At 44.3% G+C, this 23,229-nt stretch overlaps 1 protein-coding gene across 5 annotated transcripts in view; it reads right to left on the bottom strand.

Annotated features, from left to right (window-relative positions):
- Positions 1 to 12,549: 12,549 nt before the first annotated feature.
- Positions 12,550 to 23,229, bottom strand: part of GLP1R (glucagon like peptide 1 receptor) — a 47,677-nt gene continuing 36,997 nt past the window's right edge. For 2 of the 5 annotated variants that reach the window (XM_064285496.1, XM_064285515.1), the window contains 2 exons: positions 22,777 to 22,818; positions 17,751 to 18,021 (listed from right to left, as the gene is read on the bottom strand). In XM_064285496.1, coding sequence (XP_064141566.1) covers positions 17,854 to 18,021; positions 22,777 to 22,818 — 210 coding nt within the window. In that variant the 3' untranslated portion in view covers positions 17,751 to 17,853. Of the gene's footprint in view, positions 16,974 to 17,750; positions 18,022 to 22,776; positions 22,819 to 22,975; positions 23,052 to 23,229 lie in introns of those variants that run through there. The other 3 variants (XR_010322044.1, XR_010322045.1, XM_064285504.1) reach the window with 3 other exon arrangements.

Here is a 23,229-nt window from a genome sequence, read left to right as displayed (position 1 = left end):
GGAGCATGTGGCATTTTCATCAAGAGAAAACGGCCTGGGAAAGAAGTGAGAGTCATGAAAGGAGAATAATGTACTTGGGAAAGAGAGGTGCATTCTCAGGACTTGGATGTTAAGGAAAAATAAAAGGAATTGGTGAGAGGCAATTGTTAAATATTGGGTACCCCTTGCTGTTTTATTTACCAGTATTCCTTAGATATTATTTCATATCAGTACAAAGAGAGGTGCTTCATTCTTTTTCACAGCTACAGAGTATTCTTTTGTGTGACTGTATCATACTTTATTTAGCCAGTCCGTTCTGATGGTCGTTTAGGTCATTTCTAATCATTTTCTGTTGCAAGCAGTGTATAATGAATATCCTCGCATATACATCGTTTCCACATATGCAACTGTGTCTTTGGGACAATTTCTTAGATTTAGATTTGCTAGGTCAAAGAATATGTGACTTAAAAATATTGACAAAATACTGCCAGGCAGAGAAGTGATTCTAATTTACATTCTTACCAACAGTGCTTAAGAATGCCAATTTCCCCACAACCTCATCCACACAAGGTGTTGTCCAACTTTCTGTTCTTTGCCGATCTGGTGAGTGAGAAACGGTACCTCACAGTTGTAATTCAAATTTCTCTTATTATAGGTGCACATCTTTCCATACATTTAAGAGGCAATTATATTTCCCAGCCTGTGAACTGTTTTATCCTTTGCCTGATGAGTTGTTGGGACTTTTCTGCATTTCTTTTAGGAAGTCCGTAAATGGAGGAAATTGGCTCTTTGAGATATTAGTTTCCAATATTGTGCCCAACATGTTGTTAAATTTATTTTATTTTCTATGTGAAAATTTTTTTGTTGTCAAATTTATCAATATTTTATGACTTTTGGGTTTTATGTCCTACAGTAATTCCCCCCCCGCCCATATTTATCTCATGCTTTCACTTTCTATGTTTTAATTGTTGATCGACCTAGTATTTATTTTGGCGTTGAGGTTAGGAATCCAGCTTTCTTTTTTCAGATATCTAACTAGTTATCTCAATACCATTTATTAGATAATCCATCTCTTCCCTGCTAATTCAAAATTCCATTTGTGTCATATGCCACTTTTCTCACATATTTGTGTCTATTTTGGGCTTTCTAGTCTGTTAGTCTGTTAAAGGAAACCCTGGTGTAGTGGTTAAGTGCTACGGCTGCTCACCAAAGGGTCAGCAGTTCAAATCTGCCAGGCGCTCCTCGGAAACTCTATGGGGCAGTTCTACTCTGTCCTATAGGGTCGCTATGAGTCGGAATCAACTCGATGGCACTGGGTGGGTTAGTCTGTTATAGTCATCTCTAAGCCTATTTCATATGCTGCTACCTCACTTTTCATTATTGTAGTTTTATAGTGTCTTTTAAAATCTGGGCTAAACACCTTTTTATTACTCTTATTTTTTAGTTTTCTTGTCCTTTTTTTTTTTTTAATTCTTGCATGTTTGTTTTTTGCCATATGAACTTTAGAATCAGCTTGACCAGTCCCCCAAAATTTCTGTTGATATGTTTGCTAGTCTCACGCTAAATTTACAAATAACTTAGGGAGAAGAGATATCTTTAAGTTGTTGTATTACTGTTCAAGAACAAGATATGCCTACCCTTTGTTTAAAAAAAAAATCCAAACCCGTTGCCTTTGAGTTGATTCTGACTCACAGCGACCCTATAGGAGAGTAGAACTGCCCTATAGGGTTTCCAAGGAACAACTTGGTTAGCAGCCATAGCTCTTAATCACTACATCACCTGGGTTTCCAACTTTTTGTTTAAGCCTCTTTTATGGTTCTTCAAAAACATTTTCAAGTTTGCTTTATATTGATCTTGTTACTTCCTGTTTATTCCTGGCTATTTTATCTATTATGAATGCGAATTGGGCCTTTTCTTATTTCTTCCAACTTGTTGTTATTTATATCTAAGAGAGCTATTGATTTTAGTATATTAATTTTACACCAGCCCCTTTACTGAGTTCTCTTATTAATTGTAATGGTTTTTCTGTTGATTCTCCTGGGTATTCCACATTAAAAAAAAAAAAAAAGAGTTGATTCCAACTCATAGCGACCCTATAGGAGAGAGTGGAACTGCCCCATAGGGTTTCCAAGAAGCAGCTGGTGGGTTTGAACTGCTGACCTTTTCATTAGCAGCTGAGCTCTTAACCATAGCTATTATTTAATTTTGAAATAATATAAACTTAGGTCCACTTTTTCCAGTTTTTACACTTCTTGTATTTTCTGTTTGTCTAATTGTATTCGGAAAAATTTTAAATCAGGGTAGTAGTCAATGGTATCCTTGTGTTGTTCTTGACGGTAATGAGCATGCTTTAGTGTTTTCTCATTAAGCGTGATGTTGACTTCTAGAGTGAGTGGATGGATAGGCAGGTGGACAGAAAGATATTTTAATGAATTTTTCATCTATAATTTTATTTAAGGTTTTTTTTTTTTTTCCTTTAAATTAAATTACGACTAGATGTTGAATTTCATCAAATCCTCTTTCAGTTATAGTGGAGATTGATCATATGATTATTTTCTTGGATCAGTTAATATAGTCAATTATGTTATCAGTTTACTAATGTTGAATCATTCTTTTAATGTGCTGACAGGTTCTGTTTAATATTTTATGTTTCTCAATGATTTTCAGGAGATTATGGAATTTTTGAGCAATTTTTATTCAGATTTTAGGATACATAAAAAGCATTTGGAAAATTTCTGTATCAGGAATACATTCAGCTGCAAACAAATAAAAAAAAAGTAGAAAAACTGACTGCAACAGCTTAAACAGGACAGGGTTTATTTTTCTCCCTCAGCAGTAAACTGCAGGGCACAGCTCAAGATTGGAGCTGCTGCTTAGAGCTATATGTGAGGACCAGGCTCTTTTTCTTGTCTTGTTTTCATTTTTCTTAGCATCCTCATGGTATCAAGATGATCCATGAAGCTTTAAGTTCCCATTCCACCCAGGAAGCTGATGGGTAGAGGAAGGAGGAGGAGGCATGCCAGACAGGCCTGGCCCTAATTAGTAAGTTTTCATGGGACCCACCAGGAACCTCCACTGACATATTGTTAGTCATCCCTCAACCAATCACTGGAAGGTGGCAAAAAGTAAGGATGGTGGGTGTAGCTCTGCCGAGCAAAGTGTATCGTCACTCTTTCCTTCATTTTCTTCTATGGTCTGGAGCTGCTTGAAAAGGAGGATTGGAGCTGATGGCATTACTGTGAAACTCTCTGGATCTAAAGCTTTGCTGGTGGGTGGGAAGGGGTGAGGAAGATTGGCTTTGTTACAACTTTATTTATTCTATGGGAATTTGTCTTTAAGGAGGCCTGGTGGACCAGTGGTTAAGTGCTCAGCTGCTAACCAGAAGGTCAGCAGTTCCAACCCCTGAGCTGCTCCACAGAAGAAAGATGTGGTGGTCTGCTTCCATAAAGATTTACAGCCTTGCTAACCCTATGGGGCAGTTCTACTCGGTCCTATAGGGTATCACTATGAATTGGAATCACCTCGATGGCAATGGGCTTTGTTTTGGTGGCTCAATGGTTAAGCGTTTGGCTGCTGACTGAAAGGTTGGTGGTTCAAACCTACCTAGCCACTCCGAAGGGCAAAAGGCCTAGTGATCTACTCCTGTAAAGATTACAGCCTAGAAAACCTTATGGAGCAGTTCTGCTCTGTCACATGGGATCACTATGAGTCGGAATCAACTCGATGGCCCCTGACGACAACAACAATTTGTCTTTAAATTTTGTTTTCTATCATGTGATCTCATTTATATTTTCCCTGAATTCATTCATTTTCTCAAATTTATTTGCATAGAGTTGAGCAAAGTAGTCTCTTAGGACTCTCAGTTTCTTCTGTATGTGGTTATTAATTCATCATCATTCCCTTGTTTGTATATTTAGTGCAGTTTTTTCATCAAAGAGTCAGCTTGTGGATTTATTTATTAATTCCATCATTTTTATGTTCTCTAATTAATCTGTTTTTATTTTATGTCCTTCTTTCTGGTGTTCTTATGAAGTGTTTTATTTTTTGTGGTTTTTTATTTTTTAACCTGTTGTTGTTAGGTTCCGACTCATAGCGACCCTATGTACAAATACTTAAATATTTAATACATTTATTTTTATCCTTGTTTTTTAATGTAAATATTTAAAGCCATGGGGTTTTCTCTGAACACTGCTTTAATGATAGCCCATAGATTGTGATATTTAATATTTTCAATATCATTAGTTTTTCCTGTATAATCTTCAATTTCAGTCTTAATGTCTGATTTGATCCAAAGTTGGAGAGTTTTAATGTCAAGGTGGTAGGATCTTTTTTGTTTTTGTTATCAATTACTAGTTTTATTGCATTATAATCAGAAAACTGTTCTAAGTAATATGTTTACATTTGGAATTTATTGAGGTTTTCTTCATGGCCTAATATAAGGTCAGTTTTTTGTAACTGATCCATGGGCCCTTGAAAAGAAGGTGTATTCATTCTCTAATTTCAGGGTATAGAGTTTGATCATTTAGAAGCACCCACATTATTTGTGCTGTTTAGGTTTCCTGGGTTCTTATTTATTTTTCGTTCACTTGGTCTGTGGACTGAGAGGTGAATGTCCTGTGTTTCTTTCTTTCCTTTAGTTTTTGCTTTATAAATGTCGATGCCATTTTTTGATGAATCAGTATTAGTAATTGCTAGAGCTTCATTATGGATTGTCCCCTTTATAAAGAGCCCTTCTTTGTGTTCTTTATTGCTGTTGCCCTGAATTCATCCTTCTATGATATTAAGATGGTGACTCCTGCTTTCTTTTTGTTTGCATTTGCCTAGTATGTCAGAACTGGGTTTTCAGCCTGAGTGATTTTTATTAGGTATTGTGCTTGTACACAGAGAAGAGTCAAGTTTTACTTTATAACCCATATGAGAATATTTTTCTTTTAGTAGGTAGTTTTTGGGAGAAAGATGTGGCAATCTGTTCCTGTAAAGATTTACAGCCTTGGAAACTCTATGGGGCAATTCTACTCTGCCCCATAGGGTCGCTATGAGTCGGAATCGACTCAGCTGCAGTAGGTTTAGGTTAGTTTCAAAAAAAGAAAAAACCAAACCCATTAGGTTAGTTTAGCTCATTTGTATGTATTGAAGTCTTTTTTTAAAATCACATCACATTTTATGTTATGCATTCTGTTTATATTCCTTTTATCATATAGTCTCTGTTTTATTCATTTTGTTTTGTTTCCTTTTTGTGTGTGTGTTTCTTTTGACAATTTGGCAAGTTTAAATTTCCGTTCCAAAGGTTATTTTTTTAACTTTATATTAATCTTTCTGATTTTTAGGTAGTGTCTATTAATATCCTGTAAAAACTGAACATAAGTTTATATTTCTACCTTCTCACTACTTCTAACCACCCCTCCCTACCCAATTCTACTTAGAATTTTAATTAATTTATTTGTTTATGTATTTATTTTTTGACTTTATATCTTTAAATGTAATTACAACCTATTACTTGATTTGTCAGCCTTAAATGATGTCTTTTGACCCCTGGCTATAAAAGATGAAAAAAATCGGTATTCCTAATGCTGCCTCACACCTGTCCCTCTGCCTTTCCTCGTTTTGTTGTATCATTACTAATTCTTAAGGTTTATAACATCTATGTTCTGTTCTGTGATTATAATCTCCACCTTATAATTTGATTTTTTTTCACTTAATGGTAAACTATGTATACTCATATTATTAAATATTCTTCTATATAAAATATAAATATTCTATAATAGTGATTTTGGCAGCTGTATAATATTTCTGTACGGATAAATGTAATATTCTTTGTTTAGCCAATCCACTATTATTGGACAATTGAGGTCATATCTCATTTTCACTAGTATAAACTAGGCTAACTTCTCTGAAATTTAAACTATATTTCTAACTTTTTTTTTTCAATTTTATTGTGCTTTAGGTGAAAGTTTATAGCTCAAGTTAGTTTCTCATTAAAAAATTTAGACACATACTGTTTTGTGACATTGGTTGCAATCCCCACAATGTGACAGCATTCTCCCTCTTTCCACCCCAGCTTCCTGTGTCTGTTCGTCCAGTATTCCTGTCCCTTCCTGCCTTCATGTCTTGCTTTTGGGCAGGAGTTGCCCATTTGGTCTCGTATATTTGATTGAACTAAGAAGTATGTCCCTCATGTGTATTATTGTTTGTTTTATAGGCATGTCCATTCTTTGTTTTAAAAGTGGACTTCAGGAGTGGCTTCAGTTCTGGGCTGGCAGGGTGTCTGAGGGCCATAGTCTTGGGGTTTCCTCCAGTCTCTGTCACCAGTAAGTCTGATCTTTTTTTATGAACTTGAATTTTGTTCTATATTTTTCTCCCCCTCTGTCTGGGACCCTCTATTATGATCCCTGTCAGAGCTGTTGGTGGTGATAGCTGGGTACCATCTAATTCTTCCGTGGTCAGGCTGGTAGAGGCTATAGTTCATGTGGTCCTATTTCTAACTCTTTTAAGAAGATTAATTAGAGACCAATTCCTATTAGAAGAGTGCTTCTCAAACTTTAATGACCATTCAAATCACCTGGGAATCTTGTTAAAATGCAGATTTTGATCTTGTAAGCCTGGACTGGGGCCTGAGATTCTGCATTTCTAACAAACTCCCAGGTGATTCTGGTGCTGCGGGTCCAAGGACCACACATCGTACTCAAAGTCTAATACATTTTGCTTTGTGAGATTTTGCTTTAATGAAAAAAATGCTAGAACACATAGCCTATAGCAGTAGTTCTCGTTGTTACTGTGACGTATCTTAAAATATCAGGTTCATAGCAAAATAATTTATAGAAATTATTTGTTAATATTCACTGTACAATTTTATTAATACAAGGGTAATACCAGTAACCTGCACGGTTATCCTTGTGTTGTAAGCCTTCTCCTTGGACTGGGCCTTTCATGGATATGTCCACGGGAACTTCTCAGGTGTATACACCATCCGTCACATGTGTCACATGGGAAGAAAGGCTGAGAGCCCCAGGGACTAGCAATAAGCAGAGCTCAGATGGGTACCCTGGAATGAGTTGGTGAAAAGAAGCCTTTGAACCCCTAATTTGTCTGCAGTTACATTTGCCTCCTTGGTGTTCATCTTACACAGCAGTTGGCAAACTTTTTCAATAAAGGGCCAGATAGTAAGTAGGTTTTGCCGACCATACTCCCTCTGTCACAACTATTCAAGTTTGGCATTGTAGAACAAAAGCTGCCATAGATAATATGTAAGTGAATGAAAAAGCATGCCAATAAAACTTTATTTATAAATCAGACAGCAGGCCATTGTAGTCCCACCAGGCTTTAATGCACCAAATATGCTTCTGCTTTAGGGCCTTTGCAGCAGCTGTTCCTTTTGTTTAAAACTCACTTCTCCTAGGTGACCCCAGGGCTCACTCCCTGCCTCCTTCAGATCTCATTTCATCGGAGAGGCCTTCCCTTCCACCTTCTCACTTCTTCTCTCGACCCCTCGCCACCCAATTCTATTTAATTAATTTGTCTATATATTATTTATTTATTGTTTGACTGTATCTTTAACAGATAATTAAACCAGTTGCCATTGAGTTGACTCAGACTCATGGTGACCCCATGTGTATCAGAGTAGAACTGTGTACCACAGGGTTTTTAATGGCTGATTTCTCAGAAGCAAATTTCCAGGACTTTCCGCCAAGGCACTTCTGGGTGGACTGAACCTTTAACATTTTGGTTAGCAGCTGTCTTAGGCTGGGTTTTCTAGAGAGAGAGAGAGAACAATATAAAGGTAATGGCTCACACGGTTGTAGAGGCTGGAAAGTCCAAATCCATGGGTCAGGGTGGAGGCTTCTCTTGACTCACGTAGCCTGCAGGGGTGACAAACCCAAGATCCATCCTGTGGAGGCTGACAGATCCCAAGATCAGCAGGTAAGCTGCTAGCTCGAGTGCCAAGAACCAGAGGTCAGATGAACAGGAGCCAGCTGCAGGATCCAGAGCAAGCAGAACCCAGTGAACCTTGCCAGAAAGTCCACCTATGTTGGACGCAGGCCACACCCTCAAGGAAACTCCCTTTCAAGTGATTGGCTATTCACAGCAGATTCCATCATGGAGGTGATCACATTGTATAAGATATCATCATGGAGATAATTACATCATTATACAACTGCCCAACTATGTCATAAATGTCGAACCACTGAGAATCACGGCCCAGCCAAACTGACACCCTGGGACTTCCTTTAATATAATCACTTAGTCTAAAATAACTCCCCTCTCCCATATCTTCATGTCTTTCTCTACCTTTCCGTTGCTAAATACTCCAATTAGTTGTTTTGCTAAATAATATTGGTCGTCTTTGAATAATTCCTCAAAAAAAGACACATGCTTTTACAGGCAGAGTACGTTTATACATATAACAGCACATTTACAGAGTTTGTTCTAATCATGTTCATTCCAATGACTGTTGCCCCGAGATTTAGACTGAGGTTGGCAGTGCCCATCAACATATGGTTCATACTGTGAAATGGCACAGGGAGATATGCAAAAAGAAAAAGAACTGCCTAATTCTAGAGGCTCATCACTGAAAAAGTAATTGTTTTTGACTATTCTGGTTTTTCTCACGGGTTGTGCCAGGTTCAGACCCCTACGTGTAATTTTTGAAGAAAACTATTCATGGAATGAGGAGTGTTTTCCCAACAGTTTGCATGTTTTCCAGAAGAGAGGAGAGCTTCATGGCCTAATGGAAGGCTAGTCAATGCAGGCTGAGTAAGGGAACTGGGAGAGAGATTTCCTGAAGAAAGATGATCAAATAGATAATTCATATGAGGACATGATAGCTTGGGAGGATCTGGCCCCAAGAAGGAGAGAGAGGTTGGGTTCTGAAGTATCTACAGAGGCTCTCCGTGACCTCACTTTGAAAATCAACATCGGTGCGCCATTTTGAGTGCAGCTGCCGAAAGTCATTCTCCATGTGGGTGACTTATGCAGAGGATGCGTGAGCCCCATGTGCCATTATGGAAACAACCTCAGGTTGGGGGCATTACTGGGGTTTGTGGGGCTTGGCACGCTCTCAGAAGGTCTGCACAGTGGATGCAGTAAGCCTCAAAAGCTCTTGCATTTCTATGAGGAATGACACCAAGATTAATGTATAGAAGGAGCCTCAGAGGCAAGAGACCACTTCTACCAGAAGAGGGTCCATGTATGAGAAGCAGGCAGAGGTCAAGGCCAGGAGAATGGGTGTGAGAGGGCTGCTGTTGCCACTGGTGCTGAGACTCCATGAATATGGCATCTTCTCCGCACTTGGTGGCCCCGTCATGCTGTTGTTGGCAGTATGATCTTTACCAATTTCTGAAAGAACGCGATTGTAAATACCTTACATAAGTGTGGTGCTGTATATGTCTTTCTTGACTGCTAAGAATATTCCAGCACAGTGCCATTCTTAAAGTAACATGGCTCTGTTACATGACTATAGATATCCTTTCATCTGTATTTTTATTTGTACCTTTCCAAAGGACAGAAGGGGAATTGGTTTACCTTGACCAGAGTGAGGTGTCTTTGCTTTGGGGTGTGTCCCCTGAACTTTGGCTCTCTAGCTTCCACCTCCTACCCCAGGATTTTAAAGATGAGAGAGCTTGAGGATGTTTTCATTGGAAAGTGGCATCTAACCTGTGGGTACCAGTGAGGTTCATTAAAACTGGAAATTCAATTTCCTGGGAATTTAGATGGTTCTGAAACTTGCTGGAGGAAAAAACATACCGTGGTAAAACCAAACCCGTCTCTTTAAGTCAGAAGGGTACAGAAGTGGTTATAAATTGGCTGAAGATTGGCCCTTAAAGGTAAGGTAACCGCAGCCTTTTTGTGGTAGCTATTAAATGTGTGTAGTCGTGTGTTTATAAGTCCTGAACTCTTTTTCTAATTCCACCTGAGGTCACTGGGACTAAAAAGTCTTCTGTAAACATCATTTACTGTTTTAGGTCCTGCTCTTTCACTCTAGAGACTTGGGAAAAAAGAAAAAAAAACTTTTTTTTTTAATTGCCTGCCAATCCCCTCCAGGTGTTACCAGCCAGCATCACCCCTACGGCAGCCCGTCTCTTGGCATGGTGCTGCCCAGTGTTCGTGATTCTTAACTACTGATTTTATTCTTGGGGGGTCATAACACAGATAAATAAGAGGAGCCACGGTAATTCATCTTTACTCCAGCGTCCAATGTGGGTGGGAAAATAAATAAATAAACAAATGGCTTGTTATATTTACCCTAGGCTGTGGGCTTTTTTCTCTTTCAAAAAATCACTCGTTAGTTAAAATGAGCCTTTGTACCAAAGAAAAGGATCTATCACAGCTTGAGATTAGAGAATCCTACAGGGAAGGAGCTCAGATTTAGGGAAGGAGTTAATAACACTGACTAGAGAGAGGCCTCTTAACCTAGTTGTCTGTGGCTATCATTTGTAATTCTAATGGTTTTTTTCCACCTCTACAATTTCCTCCTCCCTTTTTTTTTTTTTCCCCCCCGCAACAGCTCTTTTTCACTTTTAAACAGCCTGCTGTTTGTTTTTCTCGCTTCCTGCATCTACTTTTTCTTATGTTCTGGCCTCTTCATCCTCTCCCACCTACCCTTGGGATCCCTCAATTCTCATACAATATTGGGTTTCTTTTCCCATCCTCCACAACCACCTGGCTACGTTTGTTATCTATTCAAGCTTGCGCTATTTGGACTTTTTCTCACTACTGCTGACAAGGGGGTCCCCACTGTTTTCAGTTTTTCTCTGTGCTCTGTGTGTGTGTGTGTGTGTGTGTGTAACAGATAAACAGACCAAGTGATTACTTGTGTGTAACCGAGACAGAGACTGATTGATTGAAAGAGACTGAACGGTACAAGTTCTCAGCACAGGCTTTTGAGAGGATGGTGAGAGAAGAATGGGGCGGGGGGGAGTTTCCCCGACCCTTGGGAGTGCCAGTACACATGGCATATCAGTGATATCTTTCACCAGTTCTGTGTGGAACTTAGTTATCCCCATCTGTGGGGCAGTAGTCATTAGAATGTGGCTTTATATTGCACATGAACCTGGGAGAGTCTGGAGGCCAAGCATTCTCATTTTTCCCCCGATGGTTGAGCTTCAGTAGAGCAGGGCAACTTCCTTGACCCTTTCTTCAGGCTAGGGGTAAGCCCTACTAAGCTAAAAAGTGAACCCTTTTTTCCTCGGCTTGGTAGAATTCTCACCTTTCATGAGGGAATACAGAAGCAAACAAAACAAGTCCCTAAAGTCCGTGGTTCTGTGGTAGAATTGCTGCCTTCCATGAGGCGAGAGCTTGGTGCGCTTCCTGGCCAATGAACCTCATGCACACCACCACCCGCCTGTAGGTGGAAGCTTGCATGTTGCTATAATGTTGAACAGGTTTCAGCGGAGCTTCCAGACTAACAGACTGGAAAGAAAGACCTGGCAATCTACTTCCAAAACTCAGCCAATGAAGCCTATGGAGCACAGTGGTCCAGCCTGCAACCGATCATGGGGATAGCACAGGATCAGGAAGCATTTGGGGTCACCACTAGTCGGGGGCTGACTTGAGGGCACCACACAACAAATGTGGTAGTAATTAATTGGTTCGGGCAGATATTTTCTAGGAGGGGGAATGGGAGGGAGAAAAACCTCCAAGTTCCATTTTGCTCCTGTCGAGTGGCCAAATAAGGGCCCAGAAAGGTGAAAATATCAACAGGGGAGTGAATGAAATTGAAAGCAAGATTGGTGCAAACCAGAAACCAAACCCATTGTATAGCAACCCTGTAAGACAGAGTAGAACTGCCCCATAGGGTTTCCAAGGCTGTAATCTTTACGGGAGCAGACTGCCACATCTCTCTCCCATGGAGCAGCTGCTGGGTTCAAACAGCTGATCTTTTGGTTAACAGCCTCATGCTTAACCACTCTACCACCGGTGCCCTTCAAGATTGGTGCAGACAAACCAAAATGCAGAGACTCAGAGCTGGCTATATTTTTAGCTTGCTCCCAGAGTAAGAATTATTATGTTTGAAAGGGACAATTACTACAGCTTGTCTAAACAAAAAAAGAGGTGTGTTTAAGGAGCCCTTCAGCTAAACCTGAGCTGAGTAAATTAATCTTCAAACAGAGGTAACCGAAATGGTGCAGGAATCAGGGAGGATCCGCAATTCCTCTGCTCTTCTATAAGAGTGAGTTGCAAATCCGGAGAGCGAGCAGTTATTTAAATTGGAGAAGAGTTCATTTTTCTAAAGATGAATCTCTAAAACAGCAGCTCCATTCAATTCCTGAGGCTGCTTTGCAAACTAGGCTCATGCTTTCATGACTTTAAAAAAAAAAAAATGGATTTAATGGACTGAGTTCATTTAGACAGGGGAGATCAAATGAATGAGTGGAATGAGAATACACATCCATTTGGCTGTCAGTCATTGTATAAGGCACTGGACCACCTAACTTCTCTAATTAAATGACATTGCAGTCCCTGTATAAAGGCTGCAGTGGATAAATTAGTACTTGGTAAGTGCTTTGAAGATGAAAAGCACAATATGAGTAATGAGCAAGGGTTTCTTTCCTTGGGGTAGAAACGGCATCTTTTGTGTTTTCCCACTGCACTGTGAATCACCTAGGTTGACATTGCAGAGAACCTTCTCTCCCCAAGAGAAGAGCCAAGGAAGAGGCAGAGACCCACAGTAGCGACAGTATTTTATTTGACTTACAAGGTAAATTAAGAAGGAGCCCACAACCATTCACATCTGTACAAGGAATTCTACACATTTGCTACCTGTAGTCGCAGTTTGTATTTGATATGAATTTATACCTTCAGGAATCATGAAAATAATCTTGTTTAAACATTCATGAAGAGCAAACATTCCCCAAGAGCACTGACGAGAGAAATTTGGCTCACCTCTCTCTTGGTGCATTTAAAGATCTGTTTCCAACCCCTCTAAAGCCAACGGGATGTTGAGGATTACCTGCTCTGAGGATATGATGATTGCTTGTAGTGGGAGAAGCTTAGAGGAACTGCAGATTTGGGAGTGTGAGCTGTTTGGCAAGATCCAGCCCTGTCTGTCTTGGGCGAATTTTGCCCCTTCCTGGTGGCCCCCAATGGCTCCCCTGCCACCCCAAAGAACCTAACTTGTTATTATGTTCCAGACTTTGGTGGAAGCTCTTTTCTAGCTATATCCATTTTCACTTATATATTTTTCCTTCCCCTGGATGGCTTTGACACAGTGGTAATTAGTTATGGTAGATTGTCCAGGCTGACTAATTACTGACAGTTTGACAGGCTCTGTGGGGAAGGTTGCATAACCCTGATGTAAGTTAGGATCCAAGCCGCTGGCTCCAACACTCCTCACTGCATCAGAATGTGGCATGCAGCTCATCGTTTTCAACCCTGGCAGCGCCTCACAGCTGCACCCCAAATTGGTCACAGCTGAGAGAATGGCATTCACAGCGTGTCTAGCAGGGTCAACTCTTACTGCGGAGACGGGGAGAAGTATGAGGAAGCTCATGAAGGGAGGGGTGATGGGTTAGAGGAAAAATGCAGCCACTGCTGGATGAGGTCCTGCAAAACAGTGGCTAAAATTGGCCAGAGGGGAGGAGAGACAACTCTCCCCTCTGAAAGTCTCGAGTCCAAGAGATCTTGGGGAGCTAACTGGAAAATAATTACACTTATCTGGTTTCTGCCAATCTTTATCCACTGACAGAGCAGAAGTAATTACACTGTCTACACACTGTGGCATTAAGTGTTTGAAATCATACTGCTTCACAACACTTCCTGATGTCTCCCTCCAGAAGGACCAGAGAGCTGGGAACACTGTTAGGGGTACGGTAATGTTGTTTGCAGAAGTTTCCCACATTGGGCCATTTTCTTTCCCAAGAGAACTTAACTCCAGCTACAAAAAGGAGAAGAGTTAGATAGAGTTGACCCTAACTTGGTTTCTGTTGAATATTTAGCATGTTATCCACATAGCTGTCTTAGTAGCGTAAGCAGACATATTTTATTTGTGGATTTTTATAGAATTTGCCTCATAGAAGCCAAAAGCGGGGTCAGCACAGTAGATTAGAATCAATTCAGCAGAGGAAAAATAAACCTCTGGAATATATTTTGCCTTCCCTGAGCACGTCGCAGGCATTAGTAATAATGGGAGCTCTGTCTGCGCATGGAGAGGAAGCATCTACCACCCAGGCTCCCAAACATCCTCGCCCTTGGCTGTGCGGTACCGTGACCTTCACAGTGGGTGTCATGATTCCGGATTCATCATCTCCTAACTTTATACTGCTATGCACAGGACCAGAAAATAATCATAAGAAAAAGCATTATTTCCTTGTGGAAGACAGCAGGAGCGGGGTGGAGGGGACAAGGGAGGGAGGTCTCCTATCCGTGAGCTGCTGAAACATGGCTGACACTGATGAAGGTGACCGTGCTTTTCAGGGCATGGATGTGAACTGACTCTCCCTGTTTGCCCTTCGTGGTGGCTGTGTCACCTCTGCTAGGCTACAGTTGCCCACTTTGCTAGTCTTCTCCAACTTCCGGAAGTCCTAGAGTGGAAAGGGGAGGTTCAGGGCCTTCTTTCAGATTCTTTTAGCCCACTTTGTGTGGATAAAAGCACACCTGCTCAGACAAACACAAATGCAACAGGGAAAAAATTAAGCCAATCCTTTGAAAGAGCACTGGATTTGCTATCTGAAATGGCTCAATTGCTGTTTCTATGCATATGTGTGCTCCGAGGCATTTCATTTCTTAATTTTAAGACACGGATGGTTGGGGTACTATAGTAGAAATAACAAAGCACACCTTTCCCTTCCTCTCACCAGTACCAATCGTGGAGGACATGGCATCTTCACCATCTGATACCTTTATTGTTTTTCCTCTTTTAAGAAAATTTCCACACAACATGCAGGATTTTTACTTGGAGCAATTTGAATGGCCATATGTACTTTTCACCTATCCTTGCCAGAGGCCTAGCTGAACTGGAAGCTGGGAGCAGGCCGGGGTCCTGGCCCAGGTCAGCCACCATCTAGTGGCATAACCTTGGGCAAGTCACCTCCGTGGGTCTTACTTGTCTAGATAGAGCAGGAGGGATCTCCAAAGCCCTTCCCTGCTCCGATTCTCTGAGAACTCCATTGACTTACGTCCTTCAGAGTGAGGTGCCCTGAGGCGACCGCAGATAATGCCAGCAATCTGGAAAGTCGTTTCAAAGGGAAGGCAACTTTGCAAAGTAAGGTGTTTGTTTCAGTTCTATGTTTTCGCAGCTCCAACGACTGAAACGGCAAAGACCTTAACAAGTCCGGGGAGCTGGCCAGAGTGCTGAACTCAGCCGCTATTCACAAGTCATCAGATCTTGCTGACTGCACAGCTCAAACACAGCGCCTACACCCTGCACCAGCAGTAGTACCCCCAGGTCAGAGGCGAGCAAGAGTGTTCTCAGCAAGCTGCAGACTTAGGCATTAGGCATGTAAACAGCTAGTGGAATTTCAGAGTACACTGCATTGGATAGTTCCCAGACCTGTTGGAGCTATATTTAGCTTAGGAGAGTTTGGGAACAGCTTCAAATAAGTACACTGCCATTCAAATGCATATTAATAGTACCGAGTCTTGGAGCAAAGAAAAGATTTCTTCAGTTCAGTATCTAGTATGTATTGGTGAAGGAAAACCTTCCTGAGTATTAAAAGGCTTAGGAGGAGGGAGTGAGTGATGAACTTTCTGAAATCAGGAATCACCAGTCCCAGCTGGGAAGACAGCTCTATCTACAGGTTAAACCAAATTGTCTGAGCTTCCTAGGTGTCTAAGCCCTTTCTCTCCACATTTCCTTCTTTTGCCAGTTTATTTCATGGAGGTTATATCAATCCACCTCTTTCTTCGTTGCTGTGTAGTATACGCACAATTCTTAGAATTTTCCAGTTTACCCCAAATGGAAACACTTGCACAATAGCTATACCCCACATCAACCCACCACTATTTATCTTCTCCCCTCTACCCCAAAGAGAAAGCCAAATGAGTGATACCTGTTGGGAAGTCTGCCCTTGTTCCGGAGCAGAAATGCCCCTTCCCAACCTCTCTATATTGTTTCAGTCAATTCCTTCTTTAGCCTGAGGTTCAACTTCCCTATTAACATAGACAATACACTTCACTGAAGACAGAATATAGGAAATTCTCTGCTTGATGTGTTTTATGTCCATTATTTTCACTGCACATCACATGCCTCTCTGAGGGGCACAGGAGAATGTATCTGGTGCAAAGCTTGGGGGAATGTCCCCCATCATTTACAAAGCAGAAGGAGGGAGAGATGGATTTATAAAGGAACTCATCCAAAGCTGATCCCTCTGCCTTCCTAGGAGGTCTGGAGTCTCAAGAGTTCTCTCCGTCCTGGAAACTTCCTTCACATCCATGAACTCAGTGGCCAGCCTCCCCAGGACAGCTGTCCCCTTCTTGTCTGTGGCTTGCAGTGCTGCTATGTGCCTGCTTTCTCACTATTGCTGGGAGCGGGATTGATAGGTTTTCTTTTCTAGCCTTTCTGCTGTTCATTATTTACGGGATGAGACTGGAGGCAGGGCAAACATTAATTAGCTCCAGTGGCAGATGAGCCAAATCCATCACTCCCCCACTCTCCCAGACAACATCTCAACAACCGTGACGATTTAGTTCTTGTTCCCATCAGGTAGGAGAAATCAGAATTGCACATTTGCACATACAGACTATTCACAGCAATAAAGACAAATGAGTAACGTACATATAAACTCCCGAGTGGGGGGAATTTCAAAGGGAGGAAACCTAGGGCAGGTGGAGCCTGCCTCCATGGTAACAGTGGGCACTGGTAGTTTCCCAGAAGAGCCTCTTCTTGGTCACGTCCCTTAGAGTTAGACGATGCACCTAAACTCCATTTCAAGATCCAGAATCTGATCACATATAGAAAGCATTTCCATGGAGCGGGTGGAGGCAAAGGATTTCTTGGCCCTCTGGCTTCCCAGCAGTGGCAGGTAGTAGACACCTATGTTGTGGACATTCCTGAAGTGTCCCTGGTGTATGCCAGAGAATTGTTGGGCATCTTTAGTATAGAATTCAGGGCTCATACCCCAGGTCTAGGCCCCCTGATGGAGGGCCTGGCCTGGTTCTTTGGGTTCTGGGGCATGGTGGAAACAGACACCAAGGCAATTCAAATACCCAGGGGAGAAGTGGGGACCAGCAAAAGAAATCTCCAGGCATCTTCTCAATGCTTAGTCTCAACACCACCTGCAGCCACTTGCCCAAGTGGCTGCTGGCAGTGGCCCAAACGAATACCCATTAGGAGAAGTTGAGTAGTGAGATAAGGGGGCAAGACTAGGGAAACAAGCAACCCAGATGCATAAACAGCTTCCCTTAATGAAGAGGCAGAAGAGGGTGGCAACCCCAACCGGACTAAGCAGGGTTGGCTCTCATTACCCAAGCTCTGTGTGCAGCTCAGGTTCTATCTGCCTCTTTCAGAACTACCTCCTCTTGCAAGCCCCAACCCCACTAATAAGCCATTGACCTTGAGTTTGAGTCTGGGGTTGATTTGCTGCTCTGTCTAGGGGAACCCCAGGGGCCTTGTGGCTTAATGGGAAGAAATCCTCCTGATTTTAGCCACCATCGTTTTTCCTCTCCTCCCACCATGGTGATCCAATTAGCAGACTGCTTTTCCTCTGAGAAAATGTGTCCCCGGGTCCCAGGAGGCACTGCCCATTTGCCTGACTGATGGGTTTGGGAAGGGAAAGCAGGGGCGCGTGTGTGCGTGTGTGTGTGCGCGTGTGCGTGTGCGTGCATGCCCATGCATGCGCACATAAGTGGCCTTCCCTTCCACTCTCCCCTGGAGGGTCTCTCCCACCTGGAAGGGCTGCCCAGCCAACAGCGAGCACCACAGGAACAGCGGGTGCCAGAGCCTTAGCTGCAGGAAGCCTGGCAGGTGGCTGTGTACACACTGCTGCCCACGGTGCCTCCGCTGCTCAGGCTGGTGGTGGGACACTTGAGGGGCTTCATGCTGCTGTCCCTCTGGTTGTGCAGATGCTCCAGCCGCCAGCGCTCCCAGCTCTTCCGAAACTCCATCTGGACCTTCGGAGGGAAAAGGAGGGAAGCAAAAGCCATCATGCAAACCAATTGCTCACAGAGTGGCCCCATTATTACATTAGTGGGGAAGGGAAAAAAAATCCACTGCATTATATTGAGAGACACAAGTCAAGGCCTCCGGGCGCCTAAATTAATATCCCAATAAAATTGTTTATTGTTGTCTCCTATTTTCCGCCTTTCCTTGAGAGAGAGATGGGCTTGATGACCTAATTGGTCTTTTCCATCTGTAAACTCTGTGACTCAGCTAAGAACCTTTTACAATCCATCACAGTATTATTTATCGGAAGAGAGAGGCAGGGAGGTGGGAGATGAAGGGAGAAAAGAAGGGGAAGAAAGAATCTGACCTTAGAGAGCATCCTTCCGGTTTGAGCTTGAGCGACTGAGAAGGGAGACAGCGTACCCCTTAATCCTCAGGGTGCCTATCCCAGATGGTCTACCCCCCACCCCCACCCCCAGGCCCTTCACAGGGGAAGAAGGAGTGAAGGAAGGACTGGGACTAGCAGTGAGGAGGGAGCTACGGGCAAGGGCTTCTCAGCTTAGATCTGAACGAAGCCCACCCAGGGAGACTCTGTGGTGACCGTGGGGGGTGCAGCCCAGGTGAGACCAGTCACCCAGAGTTCCTGCTGGGCTGGGCTCTGGACTGCCCCACCAGGAAAAGTCTTCTCAAGATGTTTGGGGACCAGACTGTTGGGGCAGTAAGATACAAGTCCCAGAAACATGGCGGATCCTCAGTCACTTGAGGGGTTATAGCAGTGCTGTGGCTCCCTGTGATGGCCAGGGATTCTTGTACATGAGAGGGGACTCCTGGCATCTGTATATCTAGTTCTGAGGGGTCCGGAGTGCTTCTCTGTGTGAGGCTCCCATAGGTTTGCTACTCCGCCGCCCCCCAAACTTCCCTCACTGAAATGTTGGGCCTGGACTCTCTCTCTCAGGCTCCCCACCACCCCAGCTGCCAAGAGGCCAGCTGCCAGCAGCTGTGGGTAAGCGGCTTGCTGCCAATCTCCCGTCTCCCCAGCAGCCACTGTGCAATCGCCCCTCCTCTCTTCCTCCTTCCACAAGGGCTGTCATCTATCTCACTGAGCCCAGCAAGACGCCTGGTGTGGCTGCATGCCATCCCTTAAAAGAACTTTTTCTGAGCTGAGATTGGCCAGAGCCTGCCTGCCAGATGGCCCCAATATCATGGGGCAGCATTGCCGAGCTCAGGCTTGGGTCGGGGAGGAAGACTGAACAGACACCACCTACGGCCACCCTGCTCTGTGTCAGCTCACTGTCCCTCTGAGCGTGCCCAAGCATGTGCTGACACCTGGCTGCCCGAGGCTGGTGGTGGCCTCTCATTGTGCAGCCAGTCTGGACTCACAGCCCTTCAACTGTGGGGTTATGGGGGGAAAAGATGGTAAACTGAGGCACATGACCTCAGTGACTGATTGCATGGATACCAGTAGAAAATCAGACAGAACTGGGACTTCTCAGAGTGCTTTCCCATAGTGTCCTTCTGCCCTCATCTCCCTCGACACTTTTTCTGAACCTCTGTTGTGGCACCTGTAATCACGATTATCATTAATAACAATTTATTGCGTGTTTCCTATATACCAAGCTTTTCCATAGATGATCTTAACTTTCACATCAACATTATGAAGGAGCTCCTGTTACTATTTCCCACTTAATTCTGAGGAAGCTGAGGTGCAGAGTACTGAAATATTGGTCTAGGTCTCTCAGTGTATATATGGGGGCAGTGGTGATTCAGTGGTAGAATTCTCACCTTCCATGTTGAAGAGCTGGGTTCGATTCCTGGCTAACGGACCTCATGCACAGCCACCACCCATCTGCCAGCGGAGGCTTGTGTGTTGCTGTGATGCTGAACAGGTTTCAGCAGAGCTTTCAAACTAAGATGGACCAATGATCAATGACTAGGCCATCATTTCTCCTCAGGTCACAAGTACCTAGTGTTGCTACGGCAACCCCAGAGTCCTCAGCCCAGGAGCCACATGTGCCTGTTGTGGCCCAATGATGGTGACGTGTCTGTCCTTGTGCTGGGAGAAGCCAGGGCATGAGAGGTTTTGGGTGGGTTTAAGAAAACTGGCAATGCGCCTGAAAGAGCAGACAGATCTGTCAGCCCTATGGGAGAGGCAGGCTGGGGCCTGCAGCCAGGCCTCATCAGAGGGGTATGACACTGGCGACCTGGTGATTCAGGGTCAAGGTATTTGCCAAGGGCACAGCAGGGATGTAGCCCCATCCCTCCCACCTTACAAAGCAGGGCCAGCCTTGCAGGGGCAGGTGACAGGGTGGTGACTGGGTGACCCAGCTTTGAGGAATAGACTCAGGAAAAGAGACTGAGCCAGGGGTCTGGGGAGCCTCTTGGCAGTGGAGGTGGGGAAGCTGAGGTGTGTGCACGCAAGTGGGGTGTGAGGTGTGTTGCTGACAGCACCGCTTCGAGGAAAAGGGGAGAAGGAGAAGGGGAAAGGGGGCTTAGGGGCAAAGAAGGTGAGAAAGTGGCACCGGGAGCCTCCTTCTCTCCTTTCAGGCCACTATGGTGAACAGGGACTGCCCTGCCCCCTTCTCACCCCTGGGGCTGGAGAACAAAGCAGTGGTGGATACTTAGGGCCAGGCAGCACATCACCCCCTGGCTGGGGACAGTTCCTGAAGGGAAGGCTTTCCCCTCACCCCACAGACCTATGGTTTCTTGTATTTCAACATATGCTTCCATTTTTATAAAAGTTCTTTACGGAGACTCAGCCTTGGGGGAGAACCAGGGCCGTGCAGACTTGCTTCTCTGTGGATTGAGGACACACCTGTTGCCTGACACCCCTTTGAGGCTCCTGCTCTCCAAACTGAACCTAGTGGGCCTTCCAAGACCTGCCCAGGGAGCAGTCAGAACCCCATTTATGAGACACCCTTCGCCTGGCACTGCCTCCACCTCCCCAGCCCAGCAGCCGCTAGGGCATTTAGTGGGGGAACCCCTGCCTTCAACTTACTAGCTCAGCCGCTCTCTATTTGCTGTTGTGTGCTGTGGAGTCAATTTTGACTCAGAGAGACCATATAGGACAGAGTAGAACTGCCCCACAGGGTTTCCTAGGCTGAAATCTTTACAGGAGAAGATCGCCAGGTCTTTCTCCCACGGAGCCACCGGTAGGTTTGAACCACTGACTTTTCGGTTAGCAGTAGAGTATTTAACCATTGACCACCCGGGCTCCTAGCTATTGAATTAGGGCTATTAATTTCACTTTGCTGAACCTTAATTTTCCCATCTGTAAAATGGGGATTACATCTGCCATACAGGACTGGATTTAATAAAGCACTTGAGCACCGCATACACAGTATCACTGAGGAAATGACAGCAAGGGGTTTGGTTTTTGGTACAGATCTGAAGGCCACGTGCTCCAAGACCATCCTTCCCACAGGAGGCTAGTGTAGGTGAGGCTGGAGGAAGCCTCCGGGACAGGGTAACATTCCCCTTCTCTTCCCTCCCTCTTGCTGGGCCTTGTTTTCTCTGCACAATGTCTTCCGAAGGTTAGGCCCCAGTCTCCAGGAATCACTGAATATGAAATGATATATAATTGCTATGGTGTTGTGTGCTGTTGAGTCGATTCAGACTCATAGCAACCCCATAGAACAGAGTAGAACTGCCCACAGGGTTTCCTAGGCTGTAATCTTTGCAAGAGCAAATTGACAGGTCTTCTCTCCCTCGGAGCCGCTGGTAGGTTTGAACTGCCAATCTTTCGGTTAGCAGCCGAGCACTTAAACACTGTGCCACCAGGGCTCCTCATAATTGCTTTAGCCATTGCTTATTGAGCGCCCAGGAGACGGTTTGCGTGTTTCTTCATGCCAAGAGGCAGCTGTGAAGGGCTGAGGTGAGCCTTCAGCAGCCCACCTGTTCTCAGCTCCTGCTTCCCACACTGGGCTGTGCTTTTTCATGCTTTAGCTCATTTCACCCTCATGGGAATCTCATAAGTGGGCACTCTTGCCCCCATTTTACAGATGAGGAAACTGAAGTTGAGAGTATGACTTGCCCAAAGCCACACATTAAGTGGGAGCCTGGACTGAAGCAGAGAGGTCTGAAACCAAAGCCCACAGGTTTGTATCTTTTCTGTGACATCACATTGCTTCTTTGAGCCGTCCAGAAACTACCTGAAATGCCAAGGTTCCCACCCATCGCTCCACCAGCTTCCCCCACACCCACAGCAAAAGACTATTGTCCACATCTGCTACGACTTCCAGGCCAAACCTGGGGCCAGTTTCTTATTCTCTCTGACCTCCGATGTTCTCATGTGTGAAAAATAGAAATACTGAAATCAGAATTTTAGCAGGGTTTTTTTGAGGGATGGGTGAAAGTTAAACGAGATAGTGATCATTAAAGCCCCCAAGTATGTGGCTTGGGCATATGTGTGTTGAAGTCCCTTGTACCAGACAGTCTCCACCACCCTAGAGTTCACTCAGGAACCCCTTAACGTGAGGCTGGGTCTTTGCCACTCTTACAGATGCTGCCATCATTAGGGTATGCCTGCACTGCACACAAACACACACACACACACACACGTGCATGTGTGAAAGAGAGAGACCCATCCACAGAAAACAGAATATATGGACAAGATGCTTCCTCAAACTCTAGTGCCTCAGTGTGGTCAGTGGGGAGGGGTTTCAGCTAGAAGGACTGATGGGAATCCTCACTGGACAACTCTAGAATAGCAATGGTAGCATCAGCCCACCAGGGACAGCCCACCACTATCCCTTCACAGGCCTTACCTCATTGTTGACAAAGCAGTACAAGATGGCCACCATCAGCCCCTGAAAGCAAGAGGCATGTCAGCAGGGAGGGAGCAGGAAGGAGGAGCCCTGCAGGCAGGCCCTGATCTGAAGCTCCTCAAGGCTAGTCCCAACACCCCCTCCTCAAATTGGGCAGCCCAGGCAGACCCGGAGATGGGAATGGCGGGCTCCTCCTCACCTTCTTTCTGGAGGAACAAGAAGGCCCTTGCTCAGATACTGGAAAAGCTGTGCAAATACCCTTTCCTGGAGGAGGCCTGATGGGATAAAGACCACCTGCCTCTGACCTTGGGGAATTTCCTCCCACCCCAACCCCATCTGTTCACTCAGTAGATCCGATCCTCTGGAGCTGCATTCTTTTTATCTGTGAGTGTGTGTGTGTGTGTGCGCGCACATGTATGTGTGTGTAAATGCACATGCTTGGGCCAACATCCC

This window comes from Loxodonta africana, chromosome 1 (assembly GCF_030014295.1).
Source record: "Loxodonta africana isolate mLoxAfr1 chromosome 1, mLoxAfr1.hap2, whole genome shotgun sequence".
Classification (NCBI taxonomy): Eukaryota; Metazoa; Chordata; class Mammalia; order Proboscidea; family Elephantidae; genus Loxodonta; species Loxodonta africana.
Note: the sequence above shows the minus strand (reverse complement) of the source record. Positions and strands in the feature narration are given on the sequence as shown.